Below are 10,594 nucleotides of genomic sequence, written 5' to 3' on the forward strand. Positions count from 1 at the left end.
TTTGTTTATTTAAGGGGGGAGGGGTAGAGGGAGAGAGCGAAAGGGTCTTAAGCAGACCCTGACATAACGACCTGAGAAGAAACCAGAAACCATGCCCCTTATGTTTCTGTTGAGTAACTCCAATGAACTCAGCCTACCTACGTAGCCACAGATAGGGGCAAAGCTTCCTGCTCAGAAATATGCATCGTGGTGGAATTTTTACAGCCCCAAATAAAACAATGCCAACGTGTCTGATATGGGGTCCCCTGAGCAATCCAAAAGTAGAGTGTCCTTACGAGAGCTTTCATAGGCAGAAAGGGCACACAGCAGAGAGTGTCCTTGGCTTGCCCAAGTTTGCCCTTCTGCCACCTTGCTTTACAAAAGACTCCAATGGCACCTGTCCGCACTAACCAAAAGAAATCCGGAACCGTGCTAATGCAGGTCTTTTAGGAAAGCCAAGCGGCAGAACTTGAACTTTTGGAGGGCGGAGGGTACCTGTATTAGGGAAATAAATTCTGATGGTCATTAGAAAGACGGTTTATATGGTTATCATTCAGGGGAAAATATTAATACCGTGAAAAATGGGTATGCTAAATTAAAAAATGTAAAAAACACAAGTGTTTTTAAAATGCAATCACAAGGATGTACAAAAGCAACTAAGATCTACCAAAATGTTAAGAAAAAAAAAAAGAGGAAGGAAGTAAAAAATCACTTTTCTCTAGGTTTTCTGCAGGAATTGTCCATGCTTTGTGGCCCGCCCCCAACCTCCCGCCCACCGCCCCACTCCTTTGAGCTACGTCACTTTCACGGGAGGCCAGCGGGCCGCGGAGTGTGTGTGCTGCACCACACTGTGTGGGGAGGCCTGACTGCGCGTGCTCCGCTGCAGGACCAGGAGCCCACGGGCACCGCGACAGCCTCAGAATGCCGCGGCGGCGTGGAGAAGTGGGCTCTGCTTGGGCAGGGTCCTCCTGTTTTAGTCCCTTTCTCGTCCCCGTGTCCTTCAGTGATGCTGGAGAGCGAACTCCGGTTGGGGGCTCCCTCCCAACCTCTCTTCCCAAGTGGCCCAGCCTAGTTCTGAGTTGATCTCCTGGCCCAAAGCTGGTCCCGTTATCGCTGTGGCCTCAGGTCCCCAAGCTAGGGTCTGGGCAGCTTTTGGGCACAAAGGTATGGTGGCACCTGTTCCTGGCCCAGAGCTCCATCCTGTTCCTTCCTCAGCTGGGCTCTGAGGCCTCTTCCTGGAGCTCCGAAGGGAGCCTGGCCTCGGGCCGATGGCACAGGGTCAAAGTCCTACCCTCCAGGAGCCAGAAGACAGGGTAGAGGGGCTGGGTGAAGATGGCATGGAAGGTATGCAGGCGCTGGGCCCTGGGCTCCAGGCAGTAGAAGGTGAGGCAGCCGGAAACCAGGTCCAATTCCATGCCCAGGAGCCGCCCCGACACCTTTGGGAGGAGCTGGGCCTCCCCGTTGTGCCAGGCCTGCGCCCTGTCCTCCTGAACACAGAGCCCCCAGGAGCTGGGCCCGCGCCCGATGTTGTCCGTGTGGGGCCCCCACTTGCGCCGCGTCAGGTCTGGGTAGGCGACGCCCAGAGTCACCGAGTGGTTAGATGTGTGCACCTCCCAGTAGTGTCGCCCGTTCTGGAAGCTCTGGGCGCACCGCACCTGCCAGAGCTCAAAGCTGCTTGGCCCAGCCGGGTCCCGGGGCTTGTGCTGGTGCTTTACCTGCTGGTCCTGCCGAGATACGTAGAGGTGGCGATTGGCGCTGTCCGGGTCGAAGGTCAGATTGCGGTAATCTGCCAGGGACAGACGGACGGGGGGGCGGGGAGGTGAGCAGGCAGGTGCCTGTGCGCCCTCACCGTCCTGTCCCCAGAGGCAGGGATGGCGACTGGAGCTCTGCCAGGGCAAAGCCACACGGCTGTCAGGCGTGCAGCTAGGGGCGATGTCCCCACAGCAGGCAGCCACCTCATTTCAAAGATGAAAAAAAACTGAGGCTCCCCAAGATAACCTAACTTGGTAACTAGTGCGAGAATCATAACCAAGCCCAGGTTTGCGGGGCCAGAATCTGCTTACATGCTCTGTTGGGTCCACATGTAAGAGGCTGTCCTCCTAGGACAGGTGCACAGAGGGGGAAGGGCATGGGGCAGACATCCTGGGCAGGGCAGTCATGGCATGTGCCCCCCCACCCAGGTATACAAGCACCCTCCCAGACACGCACACACATACGCACAGTGTACACATGAACGCACAATGCACACACGTCTATGCACACATATGCCGGCCTCCTTACTCTGCCAGAGTTTCCTCCTCAGTGGACAAACTGGGCTTGGGACTGGTGCCAGGGGACCTGGGCCCTCTAGGAGGCAAAGAAGTGTAGGGCAGCAATGGCGGGGAAGTCCTGGTGGGCAGAGTTCTGACCCGCCCCCCAGCCCACCCGCTGTGGGGTCAGCCTTACCCATGGGGCCTGAATCAGCAGCCTCAGCAGGTGCCCTGGGGCGGTCCCCCTCCTCCAGGAGGAGGCCACACAGCTGGCTCAGTGACTCCTTCAGGCCGGCCAGCTGCTGATCTTCGTCCAACTTCAGAGGAGTCAGAGGCCCAAGAGGCGCTGGGGGGGCCAGGAGCTGTGATTCCTGAGCCCCAGGGACAGTTGCAATGAGCCTGTGTGCTGGGGGCAGGGACGCTGGTCTCCCCAACCTGCTGCCCTGAGGCCTGCTACCTGGAGGAAGGTGCAGTCATCCAGCTGCTGCAGGAGGTCCCGGACCCTGCGGTCGTAACGAACCAAGGCCTCCCGGTGGCCCCGCAGTCGCTGTTCCGCATCCTGGGCCTGTGCTAGTGCCTGGGTCTCGGCCACCTTGATGTCCTTCAGTGCCAAGGCCCGTCGCATCTCCAGGGCCTGCAGCAGGCGGCTGAACTTGCCCGAGATCACGGAGGCCAGGGTGCAGGCCGAGGTCTGTGTGGGCGAAAGAGTGGTGGCCTAGGGCGGCCCAGGCCAAGGCTGCCCTCTGGGCTGAGGGGTGGGGATGTGGGGAGCCAGGGCCCCTGGAACCTTTCCCCCGACCCTGCTCAGTCTCTCCCTCCCTGCTGCCCAGAGGCGTTTTCAAGGCAGCTCACACCTACGGCCCAGTGTCCTGGGAGTGCCTGGGGGCTGCCCACAGGACACAGCCTGAGCACGCAGTGGGGTAGAGCAGGTGGGCCCGGTACCTGGATCTGGCTGCTTTGCTGCCGCAGCTCCTCCAGCTGCCTCTCCACCTGGGTCACCTGCTGCTGGCTGACCTCCAGCGTGGCTCTCAGCTGGGCCTGGGTGCCCACCAGGGAACAAGTGACAAGAGGGGACCATGGATAGCTGTGAAGTCCTCCCCTCAATCAACAAACAGGAGGGGATGTGGGGCATCCCCTCCTCGTGCCACCCCAGGCAAGGCTGACCAGTGGACTGGCCCTGGTCTGAGACAGGCGTGAACGGGGTCAGAGTCCCCGGGAGACCCAGACAGAGCCCATTCCCAACCCGGAGCGGGGAGGTACACAGGCAGAGCAGAGGCCTTGGGTTTTAAACCCGGCCTCCAGTTCTCTTGCAGGCTGAGCAACCTGGAGAGAGCACCCATGGTCTCTGGGCTGTAAACACCCCGCACCACCCCCGTCAGTAAATGGTGGGAGCCACACTTCCGGCTTCCGCAGCCTTGCAGGGAAGGGGTGACAGGTCCAAGCACTGAAGCTATTTGACCAGCGGGCAGTGTGGCACACGTACAGGGTGGGTTCTTCCAGATGCCCAGCCAGACCTCAGCCCCAGCTCTGGGCATGGGGGAGAAGAGTTCACTCCTATTTGTGACTCCTCTGGTACCCTGGAGGGTCAGAATGTTGTGCTTTTATGGGAGCAGGACAAAGCAGCATTCCCAACCCCTGGTCAAGAGTCCTTTGCTTCTGCTTTTCCAGGCCACAGTTTCTTTATGAGTCAAGGGCCATCAAGATCCCCACTTCACAGACGATAAAACAGGACAGAGAGTTGATAAACTGGCCGAAGCTGTCAGATCTTGCCAGCCCCATTGTCTCTGTCCAGGCCCATGGCCTCCCCCACTGTACAATGTGCCACAGGCAGGAAGTGGGGAGGGACACTCTTCTAGTTCCACCTGACTGTCCCCCAGGGATGAGCGTCTGTCCTCTCACACCTTGGGCGTGCACATGCCCCTTCAGCCTGCACGTGCCATTGCTTGTACCACCTGCCACTCCCTCCCTGTTGCTGTCACCTGCTGACCTGCGCTGCCCACTTGCATGCCAGGGCCTCAGCGGTAACATCTCACCGTCATTCTGTGACTTCTGAAGCCACAGGGGCGCCCTCCAACACGCCAACCTACTCGCCTGCAGAGCCCTTTCCTTCACTCCATTTCAGCCCCTCCGTGCTGGGGTCGCAACCCTGGGCCTGTCACCATCTCCGAAATCTCTATTCCAAGCACCTGTTTTCCCCTTTTATTCGGGAACACACACAAACATCCCAAAGCCTCCTCCTGCTGAAGCTGCCCGCCCCAGCCCGGGCGCCGAGAGACAGGGCAGGGGACCCCGGTGTCACCTCGCGCTCCCGACGCTCATCGTCCAGCAGCGCCCGCTCGTGGAGGAGACACTCGTTCACGGTGCACGCGCTGCATATGCAGCGAGCCTCGGTGCGGCAGAAGAGGTCGAGCGGCCGCCCGTGCCGGGGGCAGCGCGCGCCCAAGGCGGAGCCAGAGGCGGGGGCCGAGTCCGGGCCGGGGCCGACGCGCATCGCCTCGAGCACGGCGCTGAGCGCCACATTGCGGCGCAGCTCGGCGCCGTCGGGGAAGGGCTTCCGGCACTCCGGACACGCCTTGTCGCAGCCGCGTCCCCAGTCCCCGATGCAGGCCCCGCAGAAGTTGTGGCCGCAGGACAGCGTCACCGGCTCCACGTAGAGCCCCAGGCAGATGGAGCAGGTCAGCACGTCCTCCAGCCGCGGCGCGGTCATGGCTGAGGCCTCGGCGCAGCTCCGCAGGCGGGGGCCGGTGCTTCCGAAAGCGGGCGGGGCGGCGAGGGGCGGGCCCAGCGGGGCGCGGGGCGGGGGCGCGGGGCGGGGGCGCGGGGCGGGGGCGCGGGGCGGGGCGCGGGGCGGGGCGCGGGGCGGGGCGCGGGGCGGGGCGCGGGTTCCCCCGAGAGCCGGCGGGAGGAGCGAGGGCGCGTCTAGCTGGAGCCGAGCGGCTGTCGCCTCCCCTACCACCGACCTGGGCCCTCGCGCCTCCCACTTTCTTCCGTTCGTCCGGGCTCCGAGCCACCCTTGCTGCCTCACGCCGCCCCAGGGTGGGAGTTGGGGTCCGCCTGTCGGTGGTCCCACCCTGGGAGCTCCACCCTTTCCCCCAGACCCTCTAAGCAGCTCCTGTGTAGGGGAGCGGCCCCCGCCTCCAGGTACCAGAAACTTTGGGAACCCTGTTGGGCTTCGGAGCCTCTTCTTGGCTGAAGTCCCCCACGCAACCCCTCTGGGCCCCCCATCTGGAAACCTGGACAACAGCAGCTACTTCCCGGCAGTTTGGGCGATGAAAGGAGACTGCACGAGAGCGCTGGGCACAGGGCTGAGCTCCTTGGCGGCCTCTCCTGCCAGGAAGTGCTCCGCGGCCCTTTTCCTTCTGCTGTTTCAGCCATCTGCCAGATTGGGGTGTCTCCTTTCTCTAAGCTACGCCAAACTTTGGTGCTTTTAAAGTAAACAGTGAGGTGGAAATTTCTGGTCACCAACACAGAGACCAATCGAGTGTTTTTTTCACACCCCCCACAGTTCAACTGCTCTTGGAATCCACTTTCCCTGTGGGCCCCCTGCTGGGGAGTTCCTTGTTCGCAGGTGGGGAGTTCCGGGACCTCACTTTTTATTTATTTATTTATTTATTTATTTATTTATTTAAAGATTTTATTTATTTACTTGACAGAGATCAGAAGTAGGCAGAGAGCAGGCAGAGAGAGAGGAGGAAGCAGGCTCCGCGCTGAGCAGAGAGCCCCATGCGGGGCTCGATCCCAGGACCCTGGGATCATGACCTGAGCGGAAGGCAGAGGCTTTAACCCACTGAGCCACCCAGGCGCCCCTCTTTTTTTAATTTAAAGATTTGAAGGAGAGAGCAGAGAGTGAGCACATAAGGGGTAGGGGTGTATCAGAAGGAGAGGGAGCCCAATGCAGGGCTTGAGTCCAGGACCCCAGGATTGTGACCTGAGCCACCCAGACGCCCCTGGAACCTCACTTTTTATAGAAGATTAGCAGAGGAGAGGGATTCTGGGTCTAACCCACCTGCCCTGGGGCAGTGCGCTGGGCCACAGGGAGTTGACAGAGGATTAATTCTTGTTTTTCTAATCTGGCCTAACTTTGAGGCAGGGTTCCCTCTCGCTGCAATGCAGCACTCCATCTTCTGTGTTGTAATATGGGGAAGGTAGGTCTCCTCTTGACTGGCTACTTAGAGAGAGGAGAAAAAACACACTAACCACACAGAAGGGTACGGGGGCTTCTGGGTGTGCTCAGAGGTCTCACACCTGCTGCTCAGAGCACCCCAGCCTGTCGCTGGGAGCCTGCCACCAACCATGCTGTGAATATCCAGCAAGGAACCAATGCTCAGGGCTGGCAAAGCTCTTTCAAGAGCTCTGTGGGAGCAGCCAAGCCCCACTGCCTTTCTTCTGGACCCGTCTCCAGCCCCCTGATCTCAGGGCCCAACACCCTTCAGAGGCAGAGTTGAGGGGCTCACCTCCTGAGGTGGAAGGCAGTTCTCTTTCCATCCATGGAGGATTACAGAGCCATCGTGGGGTTGGAGCACTCCCAGAACACAGATCCAGACTAGCTACAGCAAAAATCATCTTTATTCACATGTCCCACCCCTGCCACCACTCCCGGAGAGCTCTTTTCATTCGCAAACCCTGGCCCTGCTGGGAGGGCCACAAAGGGGCTGCCTCAGGCAGGGCCTAGAAGCCCACAGCCCTGCGCAGTGGAGCTGTCTTTATTGTCCCTGCTGGTGGATCCCGAGGCCCGGTCTGCTTTCTGAGGTGGGTGGGGCACTCTGGCCACTTAGTAGATGCCATAGGTGGGTTCGTGACTGTCCCTGTACCGGTCCAGGTAGCGCAGGGGCTGCCGGTGGGGGAAGCGCTTCTGCTTGGGGTGGTAAGGGGGCGGCCGCACGAACTCAAACACAGGCTCCCGCATGTCTGTAGGAAGAGGGGGTACGGGTGTGGACTGACGCTGGACTGAGCCCCTTTCCCTCGTCTGTTAGCCTGCGACTGCCCAGCCCGCCCACCCAAGGAGTGGCGTGCCTGCCAGTGGCACTTCTCCCCGGCAGGTCAGGAGAGGCCTGTGAGCTCAGGCCAGCTGCCCCTGCCCCACCCCCAGCCCACTCTGGCCTTACCCAAAAGCTGGTGGAAGATGTGGGTGACCGAATCATCCCAGCGGCACTGGAAAAAGGCCAGACCAGCTGGTGTCATGGCTTCCTGGTGCTTCTTGTAGAAATCAAAAGTATGGAAGGTCCGCTGGGCAAGCTGGTAGCTATAAGAAGATGGGGAGCATTTAAGAGCAGGGAATGGGGCCTCAGAGCCCCACACCCCTCCCGCAGCCCCACAGGGAATCCTGAGAAGCCCCTTAGGATCTGCCTAGCACAACTACCCTGCTGCCCACCTCAAGCCCAAGTTAGAAGACAGAACCGAGCAGGACAGACCACTCCTCGGGAAGGTGGCCCGAGACGGAATAGAATGTGTTTGCGAGGTGGGAAGGGGGAGATTACCAGGGTGAGGGCCGGGTGTCCCCAGAGAAGTCAATTGGCTTATCCTGCTTGAAGAGCAGGAAGGCGAAGCGGTGGAAGCCGGAGCCGCGGGCAGGGAAGGGGGGCAGGTATGGACAAGTCTCCTGTCCTTCAGCCACGCTGTTGCCTGGGATATTGGTTCTGGAGGGAGGAAAAGTATCCATGAATTATCAAGGAAGGTGGCAGCGGGAGATTTCCATCCGCGTATTCCCTAGAGACTGATGCCACTTCCTGGGAGGACAAACCCTAAATGATCTTCATCCGACAGTCTAGTAGGAGGCCCAGCTCTGGGACCCCCTGGATAGATTCCAAACTTGTGAAGGGAACAGGAGGGGCTCAGAGGCTGGGGATGGGTGTCCTCCAGATGGTCAGGGAGAGAGTGAGGTCTAGCAGACCGTTTACTAGGCCGCAGCGAGCCAGTGGGGCCGGCTGTAGAGCCACACCGGCTCTGGGCTGCATCTCTGTTTCCTGAAGGCTCCGGGGTTTGTCAGGGAGCGTCTGCCCATCACGACACCATGATGGCTACTAACCTGCCCCACACAGAACTCCCCAGAGAGTCCCTCTGCTCAGACTGGTAACTGCAGTTGACTAAAAATGATAGAAACCAGCCTCCCGGTCACAGGCCCCAATCACCCAGAAGTCCCAAAGCTGGGGTCAGCCGCCTGACCTCCACCACTGTGGCGCCAGAGCCAAAGGCCACTGAGAAAACAGAAGAAGCCCAGCTTGGGCGGCCACAGCTGCCAGAGGCCTCTCGCCGTACTTCTCCCATCTGATTGTCACAGAGCCCCTCAGGGTGGCTAAGGCTTGGGGTGGCATCGCCCTAGATTTCCAGATGAGGAAATGAGTTCAGGGAGACAAGAGGCCTGTGAGAACAGCCAAGGCCTACTGCCTGCTTTTTCTTCCAGACCTGTCTTCAGCCAGTGGATTACAGGCTCCTGACAGCGTCCGGAAGCAGCAGTGCAGGCCGCCACCCAGCGGGTGGCGGGGATGGGGTGGAGGTTTAAACCAAAATCCCACCGCCAATCCCTGGTGGAGCCGAGACTGACATTCAGGTGCAGCTCTTTCCAGCACACCAGCGCCTCCTCACACGTCTCTGACCCCTTCCCCCGCCCAGGTACTCACACCAGCCAGTGGACGTATTCGGCATCTGGCTCCAGCAGGTGTCCGTCTGCACACAAAGAGACCCCACTCACTGCCGGGCCCTGCTGCCCTTGGCCCTGGCCCCGCCACTAGCTCCCCAGAGCCCTGGCTCCTGGGAGGTGAGGGAGGCAGCGGCCTGGTGAGCCCCAGACACCTACCCAAGTTGGTGAGCAGCAGTGTCCACATGGAGCCCTTGTCTGCCTCAAAGGTCACCTCGGGGGCCTGGGCAGCCTGATGGGGAGAAAACAGGGATGGTGTCACCCCCACCAGGGACAGACAAGCTGCTGTAAACCGACCTTCTGGAGGGCAGGAATCTGAGGGAGCTTTGGAGAAGGGAGAGCCCACCCTGATTCAAATGCCCCTGACGGTCCTTTGAGGGGGCAGGTCAGCAAAGAGAAGCGCATAGAAGGAACCCGCACAGTTGCCTGGCCAGCGCTTCCTCTGAACCACAAGGTAGCCCGCACATCAATGCGCAGGGGTTAGTGGCAGGAGCACGCCAAGATGGCGCTTCTTTTCATCTTATATTCCTTCCTTCGTAATCACCGTGGTGCTCTTTACCAGGAAATCAAAAGGGGGAGATGGAGAACCGAACCCCAAACCGGCCTACATAGGTACCATGCTTATGCTCTTAACCACCATAAAAACCACCTCTGTAAGTACTTTCAAAAAGAAGCTGTCTGTGGTCCTGTGGTGAGACATGTCTGTACACAGTGTGGGAAAGGGGAACGAGAGAGCAGTTACCTCTGTGGGTGTGACCTCATTGCCAAGGTACACAGGCATCAAGTCGTCCTCACCCACGGCATAGGCCACATGCAGGGGGACTCGGGGCACAAAGGTGGCACCGTGGAACAGGTCTCGATAGAGGCCATAGTACTCAGCCAGACGCTGCTTGTGGTAGGGGCCACAGGTCTTCTCCCACTCGGCCCGTACAGCGTCCAGCGGGATGCGTGCTGTAAGCAATGATGCTGGTTAGGATGCCCGGTGGGGGCAGGGACACGGTGGGGCCCCTCCCCTGGGAGGGCTAACCTGTGCGGAGGCGGGCGGCTCGCTCCTCCTCTGAGTTCGCTCGCAGCTCTTGGAGGACCCGTTTCCGCTCCAGCAGCTGTTGGGTCCGGCAGACCTTGGGTGGGGGCAGCCCAATGTCAATCTTGTCTTTGGGATCTGGGGAGGGAAGATATGTTGGAGAAAGTGGGATCAAGTCTCAGTGAAGCTGGCAGTCCTACCTAGTCCTCTCACTGGCGCAAGTTCTGCTGGTAAAGCTACCTTTTATTCGCAAGACTAAATCATACTGTGCAGTCGGCTTCACAGACCCGAGCAGGGTCCACCTGCTAAGCCAACTGGATTAGACTTGAGACTGCATCTTCTGATCCCTAAACCAGGTCACACTGTCTAGGTCATGGGTTACGCAGGTGGATGATCATCTCAATTATGGTGGGGATGACCTTTAAGCCTGTTCACACCTGGCCACAGACATCCACCTGAGTCCCTGGCTGAATTAGCTGAAGGTATAAAGACTTAAAAGAAGCAGGGACGCCTGGGTGGCTCAAGCCTCTGCCTTCGACTCAGGTCATGGTCTCAGGGTCCTGGGATAGAGCCCTGCATCGGGCTCTCTGCTCAGCAGGGAGCCTGCTTCCCCCTCTCTCTCTCTCTGCCTGCCTCTCTGCCTACTTGTGATCTCTCTCTCTGTCAAATAAAGAAATAAAATCTTTTTTTTTTTTTTTTTTTTTAAAA

General features: G+C 59.4%; 2 protein-coding genes across 5 annotated transcripts in view; both read right to left on the reverse strand.

The window, feature by feature from the left end:
* LOC111160326 (tripartite motif containing 65) lies at positions 1 to 4,967 on the reverse strand. 4 transcript variants are annotated; one of them, XM_022523343.1, is made up of 6 exons: positions 4,528 to 4,967; positions 3,171 to 3,266; positions 2,686 to 2,919; positions 2,425 to 2,599; positions 2,260 to 2,325; positions 1 to 1,765 (listed from the first exon to the last, which is right to left on the reverse strand). In XM_022523343.1, exons 1-6 carry the CDS (start codon positions 4,933 to 4,935, stop codon positions 1,191 to 1,193), a joined length of 1,554 nt encoding a protein of 517 aa, XP_022379051.1. In that variant the 5' UTR covers positions 4,936 to 4,967; the 3' UTR covers positions 1 to 1,190. The 4 variants fall into 4 exon arrangements, with proteins under 4 accessions (XP_022379051.1, XP_022379054.1, XP_022379053.1 ...); XM_022523346.1 differs by having other exon boundaries at positions 3,171 to 3,312; positions 4,528 to 4,620; XM_022523345.1 differs by lacking the exon at positions 3,171 to 3,266.
* A 1,809-nt stretch (positions 4,968 to 6,776) lies between these two features.
* The window catches only part of LOC111160415 (mitochondrial ribosomal protein L38), a 6,104-nt gene continuing 2,286 nt past the window's right edge, over positions 6,777 to 10,594 (reverse strand). The window contains exons 3-9 of the mRNA XM_022523517.1: positions 9,890 to 10,024; positions 9,605 to 9,813; positions 9,022 to 9,094; positions 8,846 to 8,891; positions 7,706 to 7,864; positions 7,334 to 7,470; positions 6,777 to 7,136 (exon numbers count right to left, since the gene is read on the reverse strand). Of these exons, the coding sequence (XP_022379225.1) occupies positions 7,000 to 7,136; positions 7,334 to 7,470; positions 7,706 to 7,864; positions 8,846 to 8,891; positions 9,022 to 9,094; positions 9,605 to 9,813; positions 9,890 to 10,024 (896 nt within the window). The 3' untranslated portion in view covers positions 6,777 to 6,999. The remainder of the gene's footprint in view (positions 7,137 to 7,333; positions 7,471 to 7,705; positions 7,865 to 8,845; positions 8,892 to 9,021; positions 9,095 to 9,604; positions 9,814 to 9,889; positions 10,025 to 10,594) is intronic.

Source organism: Enhydra lutris, unplaced genomic scaffold, assembly GCF_002288905.1.
Source record: "Enhydra lutris kenyoni isolate GAN:26980312 unplaced genomic scaffold, ASM228890v2 scaffoldscaffold75, whole genome shotgun sequence".
Lineage (NCBI taxonomy): Eukaryota > Metazoa > Chordata > Mammalia > Carnivora > Mustelidae > Enhydra > Enhydra lutris.